The 26,137-nt window shown below is 40.4% G+C and overlaps 1 protein-coding gene across 1 annotated transcript in view; it reads right to left on the bottom strand.

Annotated features, from left to right (window-relative positions):
• kif26ab (kinesin family member 26Ab) overlaps positions 1 to 26,137 on the bottom strand; it is an 83,062-nt gene that overhangs the window by 32,497 nt on the left and 24,428 nt on the right. Inside the window, 2 exon segments of the mRNA XM_044143267.1 lie at positions 7,667 to 7,878; positions 15,940 to 16,410. Of these exon segments, the coding sequence (XP_043999202.1) occupies positions 7,667 to 7,878; positions 15,940 to 16,410 (683 nt within the window).

Below are 26,137 nucleotides of genomic sequence, written 5' to 3'. Positions count from 1 at the left end.
AGTATTAGTGATCCAATTAAAAAATGAACAAAGAGGAAACACAGAATGTAAAAGTTCTGGTTGCATGCGAGAGCAAGCCTTTCAGCAGATAACAGGAAGGCTAAATGGAGTGCAGCAAAGTTGTTTTGCTTTATCCTTCTTAGGCTTCAGTCTTATAGAAACATGGTGTTTGTGGAAATATTGCCATATTTTATTATATCTTAAGAGTTCAGATAAGTATTTACATGCTCATGCACACACAGACAGCTGGTTTATTTATGCTAGCTACACTAACCTTGCTAATTGTTAATGAGATGCTAAGCTCAAAATCATCACCATCATCTTTTAGCCGATCATGGCAGGAAGGTAAAAATCAATTGTTTGATCTTTTTTTTAATTGCTTAAAGAGAAATCAGAATCATAAAAGTCGGTTGTAGCCTTACGAAGCTGGTGACTGGATATGGCCACAACACTCTGATCAGTGCATCTCTAATCTCAACAGAAAATTAATCTCTGCCACTAATTTCTGTTTGTGAAATGAAACTGTCAGGTTTAGACAGCAGTGCTTTCCCTGCTCCCCACAGGGTTCAACACATGTGGACCCAGGGTGAGTGCAAAGGCTTGTGTCAGCACTTCAGCTCTTTGTTTGTCATCCCCACATTCACTGACCGCTTCAGGCAATGTGAGTGGGCCAGACACACTTCCTGACTCAGGGGATTTACTTGGTGGAGCAAGGGAACTGGGACAAAATATCCCTCTGTTATCAGCGTAATAAAACTTCTGCTATTCTTCCTTTCCAATTTCTGGAGCTTTTCATAACGTCAGGGACAAGTGATTCTGATCTGCCAGTCATAACAAAGCCCAACCCCCGAGGCTGCGAGCGCTGCATCACCAGGACGCACACTTTTGATAGAAGTCTTTTAAATCAAACACGCTCAATAGAAATTTCCAAATAAATCACATTTCTAAAACAAACTACCCACAACCTGCTGTCAATCAACATAAATCCTGAGAGTTTCAGCTGCCTTTCCTGTAAACTGAACACAGAATTCATATCAAAATCTCTCATGAAATATTCAACATGCACTTCTCTGCTGTGTGCAATTTATACAGGTATGCCCCAAAACTAACGTGATCTTTTCCGTCCAAAGGCTCAATACTGTAAACAGTGTTCTAGAGATTTCTCATGGTAACATTCAATTATTTTCCAGACTCAGATTTTCAAAGCAAAGCAGAAATAGAGATGGATGGATGGTAAACGTTTAGACTTTAAATGAAAAAAATCTGGAAATATTTCTGCCCACTCTTCAAAAACCTTGCTGAAATATTGTGACTAAATTTTAGTCGTTTCCATGTTCTTGACTCTGTGCAAAGACTTAATCTGTATCTATCACTAAAAACATTGATGTCTTTAGACTTACAGTATGATTTTGAATCTGTGATGCAACTTTTCGCTGTGTGCAGGTGAATGAAAAAGTGCAGATCCCTTAGGCTGCAAGGCCGAGCTTAACCTTCATCAACACCTCAGCCTTGACGAAACCCGACAGGTCTTGGATGAATTCACACCTGGCATTTTCTGCAGGTTCCAATCGTTTTGCTGCCTCAGCTGGTGCAGCCAATGTTCGCTGCCGCACAGAAGGAACCATTAGTCCCATCAGCCTGATTATGACAGGAAAAAAAAAACAGCTGGTGCTTTATCCGCCAGCAAACAAAGACAAATACCAGCTCAACCATCCCGGCTACCACTCAATACTTCTGATGAGCCACTTGCCGCCGTGGGCATGTGTTGCTCAGATTCAACAGATTGATATGAGTCAATTCTCATTTGTCAGTCTCCAGAGGTACACACAGTATTAACATCTTCTGCCCCATTGTGGCCATTTCCTCAAAAAAATAGAGCCCGGATTTCTGCTGTATGTAATACAGCTACACACCATACAGTGTGCTTACACTCCCTCTCTCTTGGTGGAGGAATCCATCTCGCCGCAGCTTGACAACAAAACTATTAGCCCCTCACCTCGAGGGAGCACACAGTCCAACTCCAGCAGCACAAAACTGCACATTCCACAGAGCAACACAAAAAAGAAAAAAAAAAGAGTGTGACACATAAAGAAAGATAGATCGGGAGAGAGAGGAAAGAGGGAGAAAAACAGCTCACAGGGCAGATTCAAGCCAACAAACACACACAAGAAGGCTCTAACACATCCAGGTGAGCTCAGTATTCACTGTGTACAACATAACTTACTTGACTCCCATGGCAGTGAATCCAATATTCTTCTCCACAGACGCAGACCTCCCTCTCCTGACTCTTTCAGAGAGGAGCATCAGTCTAAGCTCAACTTCTGAATGACAGCATTTATAAGCACATTCATCCCAGGCATTGACTGGCCTGCTCTGAGTCTGTATCCCCCGGCTATGTGGGCCAGACCAACTGCGCTCAGCAGACCCCTGTGCTCCCTGTAATCTATTCTGTCTGTTTGTCACCGCCTAAGATCCCTGCTGTCAATCACGGCGCAACAATCCAAACACAGTCATGCCCTGCTTTGTCTGTCCCTAGAGTCACTGCACGGATCCCCCCTGTTGTTAGAGAATAAAATCACTGCATTTCCTGAAGCTCCAGATGTTTGTCTGTTCCCAGGCTTACACTATGTCTGACCTCAGCGTGTCTGTCTGTCTGTAAGGTGGTCGGCCTAAGTAGAAGCATTTCCTGTTCCAGTAGGAGCCACAACTCAACCACCATGCACAATCTGGCAAAGATCAGTCTCTAGCTGTGTTCCCATTGACCATAAAATTGGGCAAATTGAAATTACAAAAATAAACATGGTTAATGGAAACACACCAGTACGGAAAAACCATGGTTTCTGACAAAAAGCTTTTACGTTAGGATGAAGTGATTTTTCAGCCATATTGAAAATGGTGTATTTCACAAAGCTGCTATTTCTCATTACGCCAGTTTGTACACAGCAGTAATGCGCTCATTTGCAGGAACTAACCTCTTTGGAGAATGTGCAGCTGGCTGCACAAGCGATCTCACAGCATCATTGAGTTCATCAAAAATGTAATTTATCATTCAAAAGTGTTGAATCCATTGTTCTTATAAAATTGCCAACTTCAATTTCTCCAAAATGCCACCTATATAAGTATCCGCTGCCACATATGAGGAGCTTGTTGCTTCAACGCCGGCATAAGGACGCCGATGTCTCCTCTGTTTGTTGTAGTCTGACCTTTCTCTGATGTCAGACTGCCATTATAAGGTGGGCATTCAGCTCCCTGCAAGTTGGTACATATTTCTTCTGGCCCGACATCGTCTTGGAGTTTACCACTGGGGTGCCATTACTGCCAGGATACAACCTCAGATAAGTGGAAGACAATGGGTGGATAGATGGATTGATGCACATTGTGTTTGCATCATTGCCCCCTTTAAAAACAAACAGGATGAACTCCGTTGACTTCATTTCCAACTCCTAAGCTCACATGAATAGACAATAGACTTTAGTAAGTAATCCAACATGTGTTTTTCAGGCACTTGTGACCCCGCAGTGCCTCCACTTTCCAACGTGTGGGACTCATTGATGAGATGTGCATCCCCCGCCCCCCGACATAATTACAGTTCACTGGACGTGAGTGGGCTATTGCAACTTCCTAATTCCCCACTCCACTTTTTGAAAGAAAAATTAGTCACATTTTACTCCCACGAGCTAATCACTTGTTTCTATGGATACTCCAAGCAGCCTGGGGGATGAAGGGCAGAGTGCGTTGCTGACACAAAGGCAGTGTCTTGTGTGAGCAAGGCTAAATGGACCTGCTGCCACAATTACAGGAGGATTTCTGCACAATCACAGTCATTACTACACAAACACTCACCTGGGCAGCAGCTGCAAAACAGCGATGGGTGACCATAAAACCACTTCCTCCTGACGCTCCCCCCAGGGTAACATTCCAGCAAACAGCTGTTTGCCCTGCATCTGCAGCAGCCCACCTGCCTTTAGTGTGCCACCTTAATGTCAGTGGCCCTCTGAGTCATTTTATTCTTTACCTCTTTATGTCATCAGAGTAAGTAAATCAACCATCTCTAGGGTTGGATCATGGCAAAGAAACAAAGTGATAAATGGACTCACCACGTCCTCCAAAAACCCATAAACAAGGGAGTATCAATAAACCATGAAAACAGTCTAATCCTGCTGTGTAGATCTGAGCCTGCAGATCTAACTGGGCTGCAAATTGAGCAGTGGACCCCCCGAGGCGCCGTGCACCCAAAAATCCCACGAGCCCAGCTTGTAGCAAACACAGCGTCACAATCAGCAGGTGTTGATGGGACGGAGATGTGGGTGGAGGAACCTGCGAAGCAGCAGTTAGCTCCACCATTTCACCCCTGCTGAGAGCTCCCCCTGTTTTCATTACACAACACTGTGTCAATACACTAATCATATGCTCCGTCACAAGGCAATCAGTGGTTAACGTGCAACTCAGCCGAACACTGGCTCTAAATTCATTACCCCGTCCCCACCTCTGTAACACACAATGAGATGCGGACACACGCTCCACCCAGTCAGAGCTTGACCGCGGACTCATCCCATCTTCCTGTGACTTTATAGTTAGAATAATTGCCAACTGGCCATTGTTGACCCAGAGGTAATCCTCGCTTCAGAGTATATTTTCTGCGTTTATGAATAAAAGGAGGACAAAGGAGAGGAGTGCCAATTGTTTCAAAAAATGTAAAATATTCATTAATGTATGAAGCATGAAGACCGAGGAGCACAGCAGACAGGTCAGGGTTAGCTTGTTAGCTTATACGTTTTGCTATGATCAGCACTTTACTGGAGAATTGCAAAAAGATCAGAACTACATGTTTCAATAACAGATATTAGCACTTTTAACATCTGCTGTCTTGCTAAACAGAAGCTCAGAACTTAAATTTTCAAAATTGATAAATATCAGAAAGGCCAACTAATTTGGCCTAATTAATGAAATAAAAAAAATGTCACGCTGCAATTGTTTATATTTTTCTGATCTTCATCAGAAAGACTCCTGTTGAAATATGAGTCTAATATTCTTTTCATATCAGAATTGAGTTTAACATTTCTACTAAGTGATGGCAGTATCATGCTGTGGAGACGCCTTTAGTCTAAAAGAACTGCAAATGCAGAAAGTTATTTCCTTATAGGGACTGAATGCAAATTCATCCTACACTTTCAAAAAAAATTGTTGTAAAATACTTTGTAAACCATCAATTTCCCTCTACTTTACATTTTCTCTCTTAGTATTTATCTGTCACATAAAATATCAATAAAATACAATAAAGGTTGTGGTCGCAATGTAACAAAATGTGGAAAGGCACCTTATTTACTTAATCCAAACATTAAATTAATAAGTACAGAAAACATCACAATTGATTAAAGAATCAATTTTAAAATAATTAAGTGATTTGTCTAATCAAGTCACCGAAATGATTAATTGGAGGTAAACAATCACGCTTCCCAATATGAATCTGAACTCTTGCTGTTTTTGCACATTTTGTTTCTTAAAATGTTTTTCCTACTCAGAGGAAATCTTAAACGAAACAAATTAGGTGCAGTTTAAATTAGGTCATTTTGAAAAAAAAAACTAATTGAAATGTTGAACATTATGTTGATAAGGCTGATTTTTCTGTCTCTCAGCAGAAGTTAAACTGGAGCAGGTAGGCTCAGACAAATTGAGATCTAATTGAAATTAAATTTTTGAGAAGAGGCAGTGTTGCTACATGTCAGACAAGAGTCTGAAGAGGAGTTTGTACTCCACTGGGGTACAAACTGCTCTTTGCTTATTCTGCTGCAATATGCTGGGCTTTCAGCATTTACACATGCATGCCACTAATTGAATCTTCAGAGAACAAAAGACGAATACTAATCACATATAAATTTTCAATCAGCCCGAAAATATGATGGACAATTATTTTATTCAATTTTACTCCTTCAAATGGAGTACAGAAGAAGAAAAACACTGTTGATTGATGCGTTTGTTTTTCACTTTTTGGGCTTTAGGTATTAATCAGCAATTACAGAGAGAGAACAGCTGCAGAGGGTCAGGAAGCGAGTGTGCTTCAAATCAAGCGAAAAACATCTCTTCTACCTTTTCTTTATCTGCAGATTCTGACATTGTTTAAGTCTGACCCTGATGATTGTATTTTTGCGGGCCAAGTCAAACACAGAGCTGTTGGCAACAGATTTTGTTTGGGACGAGATGAAAGGTGGACGCGTCTGTCCGATCAGCACCAGTTACAAGGGAAAAAACATGCTTTCGGATTAGAAGGCGAGTTGTGAGCTCACGTCCAAAGAAAACATGAAATTTAATAAATCAAAATCAGAAATTAACCCTGCAGCTCCTGATTACATCCATTGCAGGTAGGAGGTTGCATGTTGAGTTATGGATTTGGGTTGTTTCCTCAGTGAAAGAAAAGCCCTTATGGTTGCACTGATATACTCTGGCGCTGTGAAAACTGAGAAGATAAAGCCCATTTGGACACCTCAGAGAAACGCTTTCCTCCAAACTGATCCCCTGTGGGCTTCCTGTCACACACCACAGGTCCCCTCGCTGCTTCCTTACGCCTCCTGTGGAGCAGGGTTTCAATGCCTCTACACATCGCTCTCAAGCCAGCTTTCTTCTCTCATCAATATTCATCACACTATAGCTCTCTTTAGAGAGAAGAGGCAGGTGACATATGCACTGAGTGGACTGCCAAACCTAGGTGAGGGGAATATTTCATTATAATACTTTGTGGTATTGTGAAACTACTTATTACTTCTATTTTAGGTAACCGTGATGGCACAGCAGTCACTGCTACACAAACGCAGATGCTGCTCACTTGTAATATGCTTCTTTAGTGATTTGTATCACTAAGCTGCACAATATGACTGCATTTACGGTAATTCAAATTTGTCAATATTTATTTATGCAGTCATTGAACAAAGAAAATAATAAAATGAACAATCCAGAAAGACAAAAAAGACAGTTTCATTCATTTTTAAACATCATTAATTGGAAATTATAATGAAATTGATAGATCAAAATTCTTATCATGACCAGAACTATTAATGATAGTCTACCACAAAGAAGATGGATGGATGAATGGAAGGACAGAAGGAAAGTGCTCTGTATTCTTTTTCCATTTTTTAGTGCCAAACAGGACAGAAACAGTTTCCAAGCTCCAATACACAAACAGTTAAGCTGAACTAATTTCCTGAATTAGTGGTTCTGATCTTTAGCTGTCTGTGTAAACAAAAAAATATGACTAAACATAATAAAATACCTCAGAACAGTATTAAGCTTTACCCTAAGCTCCCTTCGTGACACACTCGCTCTTTCTATAAACTTATGTAACTCTGTTATCTATTCAAATTCACTGGTGCCTGTCACTGAAGGTTCATTTAGCTGCATGATGCACATCCCACAGAATAAAACAAGTGAAGCATGGTAGGATCAACATTTCTACTGAATAGGTGCCCTACACTAAGGCTAGCAACCTGAACCATCAACTTCAGTGGGCAGAAAAAGGCAAGTCTGTGCAAACCTTCTCGGTTTTCCGTTTGGAGGACAAACTGGAGCCTGAATGTGTCTGCAAACACATTTTACACCAACAAAATTGATGTACAGCACAACAACACAATCAAATCAGTCCAAAATTTCACAGCAGTTTTGTCGAGGTGCTCACCTGATGAAGAAGGAAGTTGCTGCTGATGAGGAATGAGAGGCGGATGCACTGGTTATGGGTACTGGGACTCCTGGGTGGTTGGGGCCTTTCACTCTGCAGGGCGTCAGCGAGGTGGTGGTACTGCTGCAGCTGCTGGTGGTGTTTGTCATGGTGGTGACGGGCGCCTCCAAGGCTGTGACATCACTTTCTGCATCCCCCATCAAACTACGGGCCTGTTAACACATGGATACAGAGATAAGACCACAACCCAAGCTCATGCCGGCCCTGTTCACCTCCATTCCACTCCATTTGCTCCCCCTTCTGCCCTCCTTTGCCACAGATGGATGGGCAGCTGCTGCGAACTGTACGGGTTAGAGGCAGTCAGCAGTATCCGCAGCAGAGGGATCCCCACAGAACAACAGGGATGCTGCACCATTCATTGATTCTGGCACTGCTCACAAGGTTGCTCTGGATGTAACATACTGTAATTAAGCAATAACCCGCATTTAATTAGCAATTAAATCACTAGTGATTTAGCTCACTCTGCACCCCCGATTATATCTATACCTCCATGGCTAATTTGGCACTCAAGCAGGTTGAGTCAAAATGTCTGAGAGCGAGTTTTAAAGCGGGTAAAGAAATTACCTGTGGTTTGTGGATAGCTTAAACAACTAGGAGGTGTGTGAGCTGTGCATACTGTACAAGTTGCACCCTGTTGAGGAAACAGGCCTCAAAACAGGAATAAACTGAGGTGTGCCGCACCTGATTCAGCGCTTGAGCAGTGTCAGTTCTTGCTGAAATTACATTTCACTCACTGTTATGAAACACAGCCGTGTACGCAGCAGCTACGTATATGACTCAAAAATCCTGAAGCAAGAAACATTCACAGCACACGATATAAGTTCAGGGCGATCAAACAAGTTTAACAAATATTTTTTAAAGTGGAAATTTAACATTTAGTCAATTTTGGGCTGGCAAAAATATGACAAGACGTTAGCTGCAGCAGAAAAAAGATGCAAACTTGTTTTGCTGTATTTAATTGGGTCAATTCCACCTTTCATTGATTCATACTTTTGTAGCAGTAAGTGAACTATGTCGCACCCATGTACTTCAGTATGTTAGTATTTTGGTGAGTTATTGGAATAAATAGCCCTGAGCAAGATTGTTATTGACAGGTCAGAGTTTTAAAAAGATCAGTTATAGCGTTTTCATATTTTGAAAAGAAAAACATGGCTTTTCAACAGTCAAGCAGTTAATAGACCTATTTTGTGTTTAGCAGTCAGGTTTTTGGTCCATCTCTGAAGCAAGAACCAGTTGTACTCCTCAGCTGCAGCCAACATAAATACAAGAAGTTAATTCCCACCAGAGCTCATATGTTATTCAGCAATGGTACTAACAACACACTACAATTATTGATTTTTTGTTGTTCCTGGAGGTATTCGTAACTTTGTCACTTGAACACCAAGTGCTCAGCAACAACCTTTGAATTAACCAAAGACATACTCAGATTAACCACATCACAATTTGGACTGGATTCTTCCTTGGCAACAAAAATAACTTCCTCCAAAACACTTATTATAAAGTCATTACTGACTGACAGCTGCACTAGTTAAATGCCATAACTGCTTATGGCAGACTTATGTTCTAATGTCTAAAAGAGAAACTTGACTCTTGGTGCTTGTAGTGTTGTGTTATCCTTGAGCAGTTGTCAAACAGTGGTATTTTGAGCATGGTAAGGTTCAGAATAGCACCCTTATTTAATTTTTTTTTTTTTTTTTTTTTTTAGTTTTGCCACCTTGAGACATAATGATAGAGAATAAGTTGAATAAAGGTTCAATGTGTGACGTTATAAATAAATAACTGTAGGAATATGCAGAAACACTAAATATGTTGCAGATCCCTGAACTGCTGCTGAAGCAGAGAGCCTTCACACCGAAGCTGGAGTTGGTGACAAGTTAGGAATTCAGCACATACCAGCGAAGTGGACCCATTACACTCTGGCATGAAAGACTAGAGCACTTCACACGCAGCCGTACAGGAAGCTGGTGTGCAGCTCATCACATCTGCTGCTGATTGAGTCATTGGAGGGTCTGTTTTTAAATCAAGTGGCAGCAAATTTGAGGACGACACACAGACAGCCGGGCGGAGGTGGAGCTGTGGTGTAGGCTCAAAATGGATAAAATGCAGACTCAACACACACACAGACACATTTGAGCTTGGGCCCAGTGCCTAGCAGAAATGTCCCTTTGGTATAAATGCAGGAGACTTAAGCTGCACACCCAAGTCGCTCCCTGCAGCCTTGGACGGGTCCTGGCCCTGATTATGGCTGAGGAGAAGAATCTATCCCCCGGTCAGGTAATTAGGCTGTGTCAGTGGAGCCATGTGCGCTCGGCTGTCTGCACCAAAAGTCACTAATGAGCTGGCCTCCCCCCTCACCCCCCCAACCCTTTATCCTTGGTTCTTTCAATGGGATAAAACAGATAAAATAGAGAAAGGAGAAAAGAAAAAGAAATGAAATTTTAAACATAATAGGAAAAGTGAAGGAATGAAAAAAAATGTATAAGGGTTGGGTGCTCTGATGTCCAGAAGTGAGCATTGCAGGTCAGCATTCAATCAACAGACCATCTTCCCTTCAGTCCACCGGGAGTCCTCTGCAACCTTTGACCCCTGCAGTCAACAGACAATTACAGCTGAGGTGAAATAGGCCTTGTGTTGATCTTGCTGTTGTTCTCAGTTGGCTTCCATAACTAACAAAGTCCAGCTGAGTTGAGAATTGACTGCTAAATGATACGGGTTTCCTTCTGGATGAGGAAATAACACTATTCAGGCCATCTTGACAGAAAATACCAATAAAATATTCAACCACATCCCAAGCAATAAAGAAAGAAAACTGGAATTTTCAGCCTTTTTCCTTCCTTCTCTTGTCACCACTGCCATCTGTGGTTCTTTGCCATTCAAGCACAGCTGCAGTAAGGCAGCAGCAGCCAAGATTGTCTGCTGGCTAGAAAATTGGTGGCAGTGGAGCTAGCTGTGGAGGCAGCCAACCACTGTGGTGAAGAGCGGAAATCCTCAAAAGTTGAGTGCATGTAGATTAGTCTGCATGTGGTTTTGGACATTTTAAAGCAAAGGATGAAAAATGTTGATTTGATTCCGTCTGAACAGCTCTGCTCATATTGTAATTCAGTCAAATTACAGGAACCGCTAAAAGCTCTTGTCATACTGAAGCTAGAGCAAGATAACTTTTTGAAATGTCAAATTGTTCTGACTTTCAAAAATAACCCTGAGAATACATGAAAAAAAATCACGCCTAGTTCTACATGTACAGCTCAGAAAATTGAAATAGCTTGGAAAATTTATTTATTTCACTATTTCCAACAGTGAAAGCTATGATTTAGATCCTTTACAAACACAATCATATACTTCAAACATTTATGTCTGTTAGCTTTGATGGTTATAGCTTACATTCAGTGTAACATAACATGTGAATTTTAAATGAGATCAGTAAAAAATGATAATAATAAGATACCAGCCTGCTGAAAAGTATGTTCATGTACTGTACAGTACATTCACTCAACACTAAGTCCAGGCTTCATGCCAAACTAATTATTGCACTAATTCATGAATCAATCTGTGCGAGTAAAGAGGTTTCAGAAAAACATGAGTTAATTTAATGTCTCCTTTCAACTTGCTAGTACTATTGGGTCGAGTATTTTGTCTCTCTTTTGACAAAATCCTTTTTTCTCTAAACTCAGCTTTTCACTATTATTTGGTTATAGCTTTTTCACAACAGCCAACTTCATTGAAAGGACATTTTCTGAGTTTCTCTCCTTGGTAAAAGGGCCAGTGAATGTCTGTCACAAGTTGTCACTGTGATTATGTAGGCCATAACATGGCTATAACATAATTAATAAACAGTATATATGTAATCTTTTACAATGTGTTTTTGAGGTATGTGACACAAATATATTCTATGATATATTACTGTTTGTAATTAGTTTAAATACAATGGACCGCACCTATTCGATGACTCATCTGTGGAACGTAACTTCATCATTTGAGAAAAATGATGGCAGATTTTTAATCATATCTAAAAAACTTCACTTTTTTAATTGAATTACTAAAATAACTTAATTTTCTGATGAGTTCTCACTCATTGACATGCACAGGTAAGAAACTGAACAAACTTTAACCAAAACCAGTAGTTAGGGGAGTAATCTTTGTGTCCTTCCATGTAAGCTGCATACCTCCTCTGTCCTTCTCAGGGTTGTGAGGGCTAAAGCTTATCTTAGACAATGAAAGGTGAGACGTGCAGTTCACTCACGACAGGCTGTCACTTTACAAAGGGTCAACACAAAAAGACAGATGACTAAGAACATGAACTCCTGGAGGGCAAATCAACTTTAGAACACCAAGGTGAAAAAGCAACACCAAGAGAATTTTGTGCAGCCTGAGAGAGAATATCCAAACTCCAGACAGAAAAACTACAGTTGAGATTTAAGAAAGGAAATTCTTTAAGTCTAATGACTAAATCACCTATTATTAAAGATCCCCTTCTGTTTCATTCTAATAAATGCAACAAACATGCTAAACAAAACCCACATGAGAGATTCTGGGTGCTGTGTAATGAACTCCAGAAACCGCGTTTGACATTCCCTGAAGAATATCTGCATAAAACACACACAGTATATGTTTGCCCCTCCTGCCAGAACAGCGCAGTAAACTCTCTCTACTGGGGAACACGAGTGGGAATCTTGTGCCTTTCAGCACTGTGTAACTTCCAGTTCTCAAGAGAGTGTGTGGGCTTTTGTCATTCTGAAGGATCTGGTTTTAATGAAAGAAACCGCTGCGTTTGTAGCTTGATGTCCTGAGGGGACATTTCTCCCAGAGCGAGGACGGCCTCAGCTTCGGCTGCGGGCTTTGAACAACTCACCCAGGCTTCGAGAGCCGCTAATTGCTTTTAGACACAAAGATGGAGAACACGAGTCAGTCTCTCCTGTCTTTGCCAGGGCATTTGGTTTAAGCCAAGCTGCATACGAGCAGCTAAAAGCTTTTGATGGTCTCCCATAAACCATCTCTACAGGCACTTGTTGACATTACTGGTGGGAAAAGAAAATCTGTCTTCGGCTTTTCAAGCACGAGGAAGAAACGAATACCCAGAAACTTCATTTATTTATAATAAAAAAACTGAGCCAGGAAGATTTACAAGTTATAGTGCCTCACAAAAGTATTCACACCCACTGAAATTCTTTGTATTTTTTGTCACTGTACAATCACAAACTTCCTTTTATGTATTTAGTATCTTATGTAACAGAATGGTGGTGGAAAGAAAATTAAACATGGCTTTCTGATTCTTTTTTTTTTTCTTTTAACAAATAAATATCTGGACATTGAGTCAACACATTTTTGTACCCTCTACACACTTTACCTGTATTTAGAGCTGCAAGGTGTTTGAGGTGTGTAAATACATCCAGCTCACTCAGATTGAATAAAAAGCATATCTGAATATCTTTTTTTTTCAAGTCACAAATTAAAAAAAAAAAGGATTTAATTCTGGAAATTTGATTGGGCCATTCTATGCTTTAATCAAAATCAGGGGTCTCAAACTCCAGTCCTCGAGGGCCGCAGTCCTGCAGTTTTTAGATGTGCCACAGGTACAAAACACTGGAATGAAATGGCTTAATTACCTCCACCTTGTGTAGACCAGTTCTCCAGAGCCTTAATTATTCTATTCAGGTGTGGTACAGCACAGGCACATCTAAAAGTTGCAGGACTGCGGCCCTGGAGGACTGGAGTTTGAGACCCCTGATCTAAATCTTTCCAGTATAGCTCAAGCTGTACATTTAGGATTGATGTTCTGCATATATGTAAGAGAATGTTAAGTTAGTCAGAGTGAGAGTTGAGGATGCAGAAGATAAGACTAAACAGAGACAGATGATTTGCTGGCGATCCCTAAAGGGAAAAGTAGAAAAACAAGAAGATGCTGGTTGTAGATGAACTTCCACTCCAGACTTCAGTTTTTTGCAGCCTGTTAAAGGTTTTCTTCCCATAAAGTTCTGTATTTAGCTCTGTTTAAATTCCCATCAGCTCTGACCAGATTATATCTCTATGCTGAAGAAAAATATCACCACAGCATGATTCTGCCACCACCATGCTTCACAGTGGGTATGTTGTGTTCAGAGTAATAGGCAGAGTTACTTCTAGCTGCTTCTTTAAAAATGCTGCTTTTGGCAAACTGCTACAGGACTACCCATGGGTTTCCTTGAATAACGTCTTTTGTCTTGTCACTTTCCAACAAAGGTCAGAGTTCTTGGGTGCACAACTAATGTTTGCTCTGCTAACAAATTATCCTGCCTGAGTTGTTGATTTCTTTCATGGGCCTCTGAGTTGTTTCTCTGATTAATGCTCCCTTTGCCCAGCATGTTGCCATTCTTCTTCTTTTTGTGTATAAAGAAATAAACAGTACTGGGTGAAATGTTCAAACCTTCCTTGGACTTTATTTTGTAACTCAACTCTGCTAGTAAATTCTCTCTACAACTGTATCCCTGACCTGTCTGCTCTTTCTTGGTCTTTATGATGTTGTTTGTTAAATAATGTTCTCTAAGAAACCTCTGAGGCCTTCACAGAACAGCTATATTTAAACTAAGATTAAATTAAACACAGCCAGGCTGCAATAACTAGCTGACCTCTGAAGGCAATTGCTTATATTGTCATTTTTTAAGGGTGTGAAAGTAAAAATGTTTGAAAACAAAAGCATGCAATACTTCAGGCTTTACATTTGTAAAACAAAGAAAGAAAAAAGTGCTTTTTCTTCTGTTTCATTGTGCTCTACTTTGTGTTAGTCTATCTAGTACAAAAATTCAGATAACATTCACTGTTTATTGTGACAAACGCTCACATTTGCAAGTCACTGTTTGCTAATTTCTTAGGTGCTACAGCGTGAGATATCATTAACATATGTTGTTTAATCTGAGTAGAGCCTGGCAGCTGCAGAATGTCACATTTGTTTCTCAGTTAGGTCTGACAACAGATGTCACCGTCTTTGCAGGAAGTAACTCTGCAGTAAAGCAAAGCGCCTTCTTATCAGTAGGCAGAGATAAGCTCTGAGATGCTGGAGATCACATCCTCTAATGAAACAGTTTAAATCATTTAAAAGATTCAGCTTTTAATCATGACAGCAGGTCAAAAAAAAAAAAAAAAAACTATCCACGCCAGTCACACATCTAATAAACCAAAGGACACATAAAGAGTTATGGCCCAGGTTATTTAAATACACCCTTGAGGATGAGGTCAGCAGAATACTGCCGGGATGACCTCTGACCTTAGATCAGTCAGAACACCAGGCAATAAGAGGTCAGCACTCCTGCAGAGCTTTGAGTCAACAGCTCTGTTCAAGGCTTCATCTCCTCTAAAGGAAATTGAACATTTGTGATGGTTGATGTGATGAGAGCTGCAGGGTGATGTTTATAATCTGTAAGTGAAAATAGTAATTGTGGCATTTTTTGGTTTACATTACAGAATATGTACATCACTTAGCTTTTTTTGCATGTGATATTGTTCAAATATTAGATGTTTACGCTAAACTACCTTGGAAAACTAGTTTAATGTTCAAAAGTACACTTCTTGAACGTTTTTTTTTTTTTCTTTTTTCATTTTGTCAGGTGGCAAACATGAAATTCACTGTACTTTATTGGAATTTGCTGTGGAATATCAGTGCAAAATAATGGATACTGAAGTGGAAGCATAATGATACATGGTTATGACTTTTTCCCACAAATGAAAATTTGAAAGTGTGATGTAAATGAGTTCAGCCCCCTTTATTCTAATGCCAGTAAATACATTTAGTGCATCAAGCTGCAAAACACTACTGGTACATCCACACAAAGAATCACGGTGTTGGCTGCATCATGCTAAGGATGTTGTTCATTTATAGGGAAAAGGAATTAATTACAGAAAACGATTGAAACCACTTATCACGTGCCTTCCACTTCACAATATTATTACATAAATTGATCAATTTTGTTTGGGTCCAAATGTTCAAAACGACAAAGTACATACACACTATTTCAAGATATTAAATCAGCTTTTTCCACTTCAAATTCATTATGCTTTTGCCATCAGTAAAGTAACACTGATTTGCAGTCGGTTTGAAAACTAGAATTTTAAGAAGTGTAAAAATGTATGCAAATAATAAAAAGGGGTGTTTTGAGCAGTGCAGAGATGTTTTTATCAGACATCAGGATCTGTAAACAAATTGTGCAAATAGATTGTGCAATTTCCATATTATACAGACATACCTGCTTAGGCTGAGCCAGAAAGTTATTGACTCTAGAGATGCTCCACATCCCATCGAGGTACTGCTGTGCCTGGATGGTGACGGTGCTCAGAGATCCAGTAAGCTGCCCTCCTGCCACCGTCACCTGCACACTGGTCTTGGACCCCGAAGAGGCAGAAGGGCTCTGGGCCCAGCCTGGAACTTTATGCCGCTCCCCCAAAGGCAGGATAGAGCGGTTCGTAGGCTGGCCTTTCACTAACTGCTTGGCATGGACACTTGCGGACGAACCAGTGATTCTGGAAGGCTGTTGCTGAGTGGTCGGTGTGGGCAACGCTGCCATGTCTGAGCCGAAGGCGAGAACAGGAGAGTGGAGTGCCTGCAAGGCCTCCTTCCTCAGCTGGTGAAGAGGCGTGGAGCACACCTGGCAACAGTCAGGTTCATGATTCCCAGGTGTTTGGAGCTGATCGAAGAGGAAAGTTGCATATCCAGGGTCCTGCAGGGAAAGAAATTATACGAGTTAAGTCAGGAGATGGAGGAGGTCTGCATCTGCTCATCTATTTGAATAATGTCTGTTGCATTTCAGAGATGCAGAATATCAGAAAGTAAGACTAGAGAAAAATTTATTTTGTTGTTGCATCCTGTATGTTTTTCTGTATTATAACTTTTAACGAGAAATATAAATTAGCTAAAATTGGTGTTGGCAGGTTAATGGTTTACAAAACCTGGAGATCAGAAATCTGCCACAAACATATGATTGGATCATGTAAGCTTAAGATTTAAAAGAAATTCTGAAAGTTTTGGGGAAGGCTAATTCAGCATGAATAAATTAAAAATATTCCTTCAAATACTTTGTAATGCTGCAAACTTCAAATTTCAGAGATGGCCTTGTCCTTTCACTTTGTTTCTAAGGAGGCTCCCCAGGCTGTCCATCTCTGCTTAGAGTGAGTGATAAAACAAAGTGACAGCGCTCAAAGCAAAAATAATTTACATATGATAAGTCTCCCAACATGAAAACATATGATAAACCACAAAAAAGCTGAAAATAACTAACTCCACAAGTAAGCAGGAGATGTACAGAGCGGTGATTAAATTATTCAAAACATAAGTAAGAATGAAATATAACTTTTTGTCTACATACACACCATCAGACACATTTGGTCTCTTAAGAGGCATAAAGTGGCACTACAGGCTGCTGCCCTGTGGAGTCATGGCCTAAGACAGGAGCTCACAGCCCGCACATAAATGTTTATGAGACCTTTGCTCCGCAGAATCTCTGTGGTGATCAGGAGGAGAAAAACAGTGGGGAAAAACAACAATCTACTGCTCTAATGCAGTACCACTTAATACAGCTAACCCGACAGGCACAGAGAGCACAGAGGCTGGTCGAGGGACTCTAAATCAGCTCCAGGTGAAGGCAGCTCAATACACAGACAGCCCCGCCAACACCAGCCTTATGAGACATAATGGACACATATCAGCAATGCTTTTCACTGGCTGTCAAACTGCTGCCTAATTGAGCTTTACAGGATAGCCGCAATAAGGTTTACATAAAGGATAGTCGTGCGTGAAGTCATAGTGAGCCCAAGTCTAATGTTAACTAAGTGGCTCAAGTTAATTATTTACCAAGCTGCCTATTTTGCATGTAAACATGGACGGGATGAAAAAGAAATGTCTCGTTTAGTCTCACTGTAAACGGCTCAGCAACTGTCTTATGGATTAGCAAGTGCAGTACAGTCACAGACGGACATTAATGCTTCAGCCTTATAGTCTTGTTGAGGGATTTAAATGTAAGAAGCTTACAGTTAAATGTGAAACAGTTGTGGGAGCTAAATAAGTCGGCCCTGAATCCGACTTATTTCACTTATTTGAATTTGAACTTATTATTTCATTTGAACAGCATTGTTCAGAAGTGTAAATACATTATGGCTGTGAATATTAAATTAACATGTGGCTTTTAAAGACACTCTTAACCTTGTAATTCAATGAGGGTTTTCTTCAGCCCACTCAATATGAAAATAAATCTACAGATGAATATGTACATAAAACCAAACCAATATTTGGAGAAAATTACCTGTAATAAATAACAAAAATGTAACACTTTTGGCAGCCATCAGAAAGCTTTTCTAGCGATGCTGGCCAGATTTTTGACCATTTGAATTATTTAGTTCCCAGCCACTTGCCAAGCTTTTAAACAAAGCCCATATTTTTTTAATAGGATAGCTGTGAAACCAGACTGCTCTGCTCAGCTTTGCTGTATGTTTGGAATCACTATCCAGTTGGATCATCAAACCATATCTAAGTAACTCTCCATCCAGGAAGAACCAAGGTTCAAGTCTATCATAGAGCTGTCAGTACAAACAGAACAAAATCACTCTGGGAAAGGATTTGCTGTTAGAGGAGACAAAGGGTTGAGTTGTTTGGTCTTATTAACTATGCTTAAAGTCGTAAACAATTTCAACAACTCTGCCATGTATGATAAGAAGAGAAGTCAAATTTACAGCTGAATTTATGCCAGAAGCTTGTCGATGCTTGAATGGTCCAAATGCATCGCTGGGAGCCCAAAATCCCATGACCTATCCAGAGCGCACATAAACTGCTCACCAGAACTGTATTTTCACCCAGGCAGCATATCTAAACACAAACAGGACAGATCCACTGACAGAAGATGAAACGGTTTATTACAAAGCAGAGTGCAATGTTATCACATTGCACTCTGCAATGTGATAACATTACAAAATGCCGCTGGCAGCTATTTTTACAGTTTGGCCTCGTTTCATGTCCACGTTTCCGTATGCAGGAAATTGAAGGAAAGTCGTAATAAATAAGCCCCACCCCTTCACCCTTTACCCTCCGACCACTCCTTTACCCACTCGGGGGACTGGTAGATGAAATCAATGCCCGTCTTCCTCTTCATGCTTTGTTAGGCATTGATTTAGGGGCGCAGTAAAAACGAAACACAAAGCTGAGTCCATCTGTTATTCAGTTTGGCTTCTGGAGGTTAGAGAGTGGGCCTTCTCCTGTAAAGCTGTCCATAAGCTTTATGCCCAGCGGTGTGAAGAAAGGGTCACGGCCGCAAGGCAGGATAGGTGGCACAGATTATGAGGATGATGATGATGATGTTGAGGCGAATGATGTGATTAAACTGAAGGCCACAGAGGAGAAGAGGTGAAGAAAAGCGATAGAGGACATCAAGAGTGGCACATATTTCACCCAAGTCTGGTTATAGAAAATTTTCAGGAGCTATGGTGGTATAAAAAAAAAGTTTTTCTCCCTTCTGAAAATACCTTTTTGTTTATCACAGTCAAATGTTTCAGATCAGACCAATTTTAATATCAAAGATAACCTGATTTTATTTATTAAGCGAAAAAAGGTATAAAACCAACCTGAACCGATGTCTAAAAGTATTTGTTCCCTAATAACCTAATACCCAGTCATGTACCGAGTGCACTTTACCTTAATTGAACAGAAATTTCTGAGAGCTGAGTTTATGACTCCAGCAGTTCTAACAAGTTTTTCAAACCAGGAAGCAACAAAACGTCACCAGACCATCACTTTTCTGCTACCATGCCTGACCATAGATATGACGTCTGGGTTGCTGAGCTTCCAAATTGTTCCAGTTTTATCTTGTCAATCCACTGAACATTGTTTTGTTGATCATCAAGAATTTCTTTGGCAAATGTAGAAATGGTCTTTTTGTGCTTTTGAAATAATTTTGTTCTCTATTTTCCCCCATTGTCGATAATGATTCTTATTGTCGCAAAGACCCAAAGCCAGAGAAATGACTTTGTGAACCATTTCCGATTGTTTCTCAGCTGCTCTTGACTTTCTTTAGCTCTGCACATGATGTATTGCCTATTCCAGGTTGTCAGACAGGTTCTATTTAAATGCTTTCTTGACTTTAAAGGCCTGCTAGAAATCAGGCCAGGGTGTGGCTTTTGAAAGTAAACTATTCTAAACACGTGGTCAGGCAAAGTGTTTATGGTCTAATAGGAGATTAATGCTTTTCTTGCATGGGGTCAAATTGGTTTGGATATCCTTTTAATGTCAATGTAATAACCTTTAAAAACAGAAATGTTGGGTTTACTCAATTTATTTTTGCCTGGTTATAAAATACTTCAACTATAGGCAGCAGCTCCAACACTTTTCTCATATGCTGTTTTTATCCTGCTCCAGCTAAACGCCTGAGAGCTTATCCATAGGTGTAAAGTAGAAGCATGGAGCATATGATGCATGAGTGCGCAAGCCCCAAAGCCATACTGTTTCTTTTATTATCCGTTTGATATATTACTGACAGGTGCAAGTGGGTGTGAAGGGTAGCATCGCTTCAGAGAAGTATGTAATGCAAGGCTTCGGCACAGTCTGAATGCTCAAAACATTCCCCGTGCAAGGCGTAGAACCTCTGCAGCTCTTTGCGGCCATTGTTAATACAAGAGCTGGCTGTGGTTTCCAACTTGCGGTTTCTAACAGTGGAGAGTGCTAGACTGCTGCATAAGAGGTTCAGGGAAAGGTGGGAGGAGGCAAGCAGGGGTTGTGGACCTTGCCTGGAGGAGTGTGGATGGTTGTGTTGGTTTACTGCTTGTCAGTGGTGATCTTTATTAAACTCTGGGGACAAATCTAGTCAGATACTGTGGCCTTATTATGGAAACGAGCTGCACTGAGCGCCATGGAGAGAGAAAGCCCAGCCGGTGGAGTGAACCCTTCACGGTCCTTGGAGACTGGAGTTTGTCTTCGTCCCTCACACTAACTGTGATGAAAACCAGGGCGGCGGCAGCAGAAAGAGAAACGAGCCAACTGTCTCCATGAGTTGATGGAGAGTGTCATCACGGGCAGGTCATGCCCAGAGGCTGATGGAAACAAGTTCAGCCGCAACCACTTATGGAAGAGAGCACCGGGAGAAAGATGGACGGGATTTCTCTCCCGTGTGTCCTTAGTGTGCAAACAGAACTGAAATCACACCTCATTTACCTCGTCTTAACGCTGCACCCTTTCTCTGACAAGGCAAAGCAAAGACCTGCCATCTAACTGTTTCTACATTCAGTGTCTGATGTAGCACTGATGTGAAGCACCGGGCCAGATCCAACCAGCTGACCTAAATCAAGGGAAGGTCACAGTGATTTGAAATGCATGAGGCCCCTCGCTTGCCGATACACTTTTAGGCACGCTCGATTGAAAGTAAAATACTCCGGGACACCATATTTTCTATTCCAGTTGAGCCCGACAGATATTTTCCGAGCATGAAAGCTCACTGTGACCCTCTCCAAGAATGGAAGAAAGAAAATGAAGTGAAATTGTTTCAATCTGCAGACAGGGTAGGAAGAAATTTTAGAAAAAGATTGAGATGTTCGTAAAAACGTCACCTAAAAGAGTCTGAGTTTATTTCGTTGACAGGTTTCTGATTCATAGTGTCCTGCTAAAGTATTCAACTTTGTCACATTTCATCACATTATAACCACAGACTTCAAGGTACTTATTGTAATTTTGTGTTAGAGCAACAGAAAATGGTGAATTATGCCTGAAAAGTGTTGCATGTATTTATATTCAATCTCCATGAGTCAATAATTTGTGGAACCACATTTTTCAGGCAGTTTTAGGTCCAAGTCTTTTGAGGTATTTCTAAATGAGCTTTACACATCTAGAGGTGGAAATTTTTGCTCATTCCGGAGCAAAGGCTCGTAGGTTCAGTGGGTGTGGATATTTTCAAGTCTAGACTTTTACTTGGCCATTCCAGTAATCACTGGGTGAGAGGGAAATCCCAATAAATTTACAAAATGTAAAAAAGCTTAAAGGGACAGAATACATTATCAATTATATGAGTTGACATTAAGGAATTCACAACTGTATGGTTCATTCTCTGTCTCTCCCATTAAACTGAAAAATAACCCTTTTTAGCTCCTGATTTAGATCTAACTGCTCAATCACTCCTCACCCCCTTCCTTAACGTCCCATGTATTGTTCTACCGGTACGGAAACATTCCTGAAAAGTAGTAAGTACAACACCACACTGCTTTATATCTTATTCTCACACCAGTGCCAGTCCTGTTTACACATCACAGTTCTTAAGTACTTCCTACCGACTGCATTTCTTGTAAAATCAAGACCACACAGAAACTGGCGAACCTTTTCAGCTTCTAACTGTCCCTGAATGTAAGAAAATCATCTGGTTACTCGACCTGAGACACGTTGACCTAAAACGCACAGACCCTCGATAGATTGGTCCCCCAATAAACCGCAGGAGCCCCCCGTTCGGGTTCCAGGGTGATCACGGGAGCATGAGGCTGACTCTTTTTCCCACAGGTTAGCTGGGCTCACTCTGACAGCCAAGTTGGAGAAAAACGAGCACAGCTGCTGGCCTTGCCCCGGGTGAACACAGAGCATTAAGGCAGATTACGTTCCCAAGATAAAAGCAACACATCCAGAGGTGTAATCCCTCTCAGACGCCTGTTCCATCTCAGCTCCGGAAACCCACCAACTCTGCTCAGATTCCCCGAGTTCGCCTGTGGCTCTGATTAGAAATCAGGTAAAGCTTTTAGAGCCACAGCAGATTGGGGATGCAGACCATTAAATTTAACCACTGCCTGCTCAGAGGCAGAAACAGACAATGACTCAGGATGTCACACTAGCATGCTATTTAACTGTGGGAACGCCTTTGGTGGAACACAAAAAGGGACGGTACAACAAATCACATCAAACAGATGTTTGCCCATGGTCTGCTGACTTGACAACATTAAACAAACCTGTAATAAGACTTTCCCCAAACAAAGCGTCTCAGGAAACACAGGATGACTGTCATTACCTACCTGACGACAGCCTCGGAGAAAACAAGCAGACAACCGCAGCGACAAATTCAATCATCTGCAGTGGATGTGAGCAGGAATGCCACCTGCTTGATTCATCCTGAGGATTTTACTGTAGAAGTCCAGTAACTGACACCACAAAAACACAAAATCTTATCAAGTAGTTTTGGTCTAGTTTCTAGTGCAAATATCTTAGAACACTTGGACAAAACTAACTTACAAGTAACTTTTCAGCAAGATGTAGGACCTTGTTTTAAGCCAGTAACGTCTTAATATTCATGAAAATGTATTAGATCCATTGGCAAATTATTTCACTGATAATACGAGAAAAATGTCTTATTGTTAGTGAAATAATTTGCCACTGGAACTAGCATATTTTCCATCAAAAATAAGGAATTATTTACTTAAAACAGGTTTCTATTTCTTCCTGAAAAGTTACCCGAAAGCTAATTTGTCTTAAGTTTTCTAAGGTATTTGTACTAAAACATAGAGGGGAAAAAAACTTAAGATTTTTTGTTTTTGCAGTATAAGGGTGGAAGTTACAACTACTTTAAAGTAAGGTTTTCAAATAAGCAATTTTCCTTTTAAAAATGACTATTTCAAACTATCTTCAGAACAAAGCACCAGATCATAATCCCCTCTCCAACCTATTTACCTTGTCAGGATCTGAGAATCAGTCTTCCTTTAATGAGCATCTAAATCATCGCATCTGAAGATGCAAGAAGAGCTCAGGGACTGATGACAGCCCTCTGTCTTCTCGTTGTTTCTTTCTTTTAAGCTGGCACTGAACTGTTCACAGAATGCAAATAGGCTTTACCCTCTGTGACACTTTTAACACATGATAGCATCACCTGCCCATAACATCACACTGTGAAACAGGGGGGAGCAAACCAGCCACTTGATGAAGCACACAAAGATTTAACAGAAAAGAAAAGCTGTGACCTTCTTGTCCTCTCTGAGTTAGGTCCTGGCTGACATGCTCTATTTTTGGAAATTTCATGCACAGTGATACATCTCAGAGTAACCTACATTGCAGTCTGCAGTTCCCCACGACGTGCATTACCAGAGACATCACTGTCCGTCAAATCTGAAAAGGCTGTGAGTTTTGTTGACCTTCAACTTCACATGTGATCACTCATAGGTTTTTGCTAAACTGTACCGAACTCACCACTGACTCAAAGTGCAGATGTGTCATCTTTCCATATGGTCGACCCATTTAACAGTTACTGCTCCTCCTTTCAGTGGCCACTATACGCTATTTGAACTTGTGGTCCATTGGGTTCCCTTCAACCTTTTCACATCTGCAATGCATTTTGTTTTGATTTGTGTGAAAGAGAAACACAAAATAGAGTCAAATTGCATTCAAAACTGATAAAAATAAAGTTTCTGGAGAAAAGCAACCCCAACATCATGATGCTGCCACTACCATAGGTTTTCCACCACACCTGTTTTTTTGCATGCACTAAATAGGTGGCTTTGTAAGCAGTTAGCTGCTTTGTATTTGATTTAGGGGGATGGGAATAAAAAGCCCCTAAATACAAATTAATGCTGCACTTTTAGATGTTTTCCACCAAATGTTTTCATGGTCATCTGACCAAAATATCTTCTTCCACATGGATTCTGTGTCTCCAACTTTGCTTGTGAAGAAATTTATATGTGATTTATGTCTTTTGAAAATTACACAACAGTGTGACATTTGAAGAAACTTGGATTCCCTGTATTTTACTTTGTATATAAAAGTAAAGGGAGAAGAACAAAAATGCACATTGGATTATGAAAATATAGTAAGTAAATATGAAAACCCTGCATTGTTTTCCTTCCATATTACAGTTGTGCACATAAAATCCAAATAAAATAAATTAAGATTGTGTCACAATAATAAAGAGAGTGAATATTTCTGGGAGGAAAGAGAGAAAATGCAAAAAATATGTTTGTTTATATATATGTGTGTATGTTTGTGAAGCCGTCTCTCACACCCATCCATCACTGTAGCCTCTCACCACTTGGCCATTTAATTACCTTTTCCTGTTCTCTTGTGCACTTAAAGAAAACAAGCCTTTTCAGACTGTTTGGACAGACTTCATTCTTCCTGTCCCCCACCTTTTCAATATATTTCTCTGCTTCTCTCTCTCTCTCTTTCTTTCTGGAAAGGCAAGGAGGCCTCAGCTGGCTCAAGCTCTGGGTGTCTCAGCCCAAAATCCATCAAGCTTTCATCAGCTTTGACTGGGGTCAGAGTGTTGGAGGGCTAAGACAGATTCACCACTGGTAGGAAGGGAGACAGATGCAAGAAAGGATGTCTCAATTAGACATCTGGTGGTGACTGATCATTAGTTTAGTTCAATATGCGTCTGATTGGAGAGATTAAACAATGCTTGCACAGAGGAACCAGCCATCGTTGTGAGAATTGCTGGATTTCTAACTGAAATTGTCCAAAAATCTCTTTTTTCCCCCCAAAAAAAACATGTTAATCTGTGAACTAATTTCATAGTAAGTCTGTAACAGGCCAATATTCATGTCCCCCCTTTTTTAAATGTACATTTAAAAATGCAATGTTTCAGTTAAATAAGCCATTATCAATTCTGTTCCACACTTCATATTCAAATTAGTATTCCCATACCATCTGCTTGAGCTTGCTTGCTTGTTTTTTGTCTAAGTGCCCACTCTATTACACACGATTCTCGTACAACAGTTCCAGCAGCACAGCCATTCTTGTTAGTCAAAATCATTTTCATACTGTAAGAAGCGCTGACAACTGCCTGCTTTTCCACGGCAGTTTGCTTAGCAGGAAAACATTTTGACTGGGAATTGCCGCGCTCCCAGTTCCCTGCAGTTTACTTAGAGGGGAAAACAAAAACAAACTGCTGCCAAGGGCTTATGGCGATTAATCTCCATTCGTGGTTAAAATGTGGCTGCAGTGAACACTCGGAGCGTGTGTTTTCAGTAGTTAATTATCAAAGGAAAAAAGGGAGTTACTCATGCTTAAACTGAAGTAATTACGTACAGCACATGCATCCTCTGGACCAATAAATGTAAAAGAAATACATCACATCACATTTACATCAACATTTAAATTGTGTTTTTAAATTACAAGCAACACATTTTGAGAACATGCGGAACGGGTTGATTATTATGCACTTGGTTTGGGCCTGTTTACAGCATCAATGTAAAAACAGAATTTTCAAAAGTAAAAACCACTAAGATTCTGAATTAAATTGCAAATAAAGCCACAAATTGTCATCAGACAACCATATTTTATTGATTAGAAACTCTGCAAATATGGAAGTGGTTCTAAGTATCTGGCCAATCGCATGCTAATGTTAAAAGACATAAAATGTTAAAATCAAAACATACAAGAACCTGTGGGAATTTGTCAATAAGTTCCTTAAAAAATTAAAGATGGTAAATTAATCCTTTCATCCTTTTAAA

The sequence above is a fragment of the Gambusia affinis genome, linkage group LG16 (genome assembly GCF_019740435.1).
Source record: "Gambusia affinis linkage group LG16, SWU_Gaff_1.0, whole genome shotgun sequence".
NCBI lineage: Eukaryota > Metazoa > Chordata > Actinopteri > Cyprinodontiformes > Poeciliidae > Gambusia > Gambusia affinis.
This window is presented reverse-complemented; position numbering and strand designations above follow the sequence as displayed.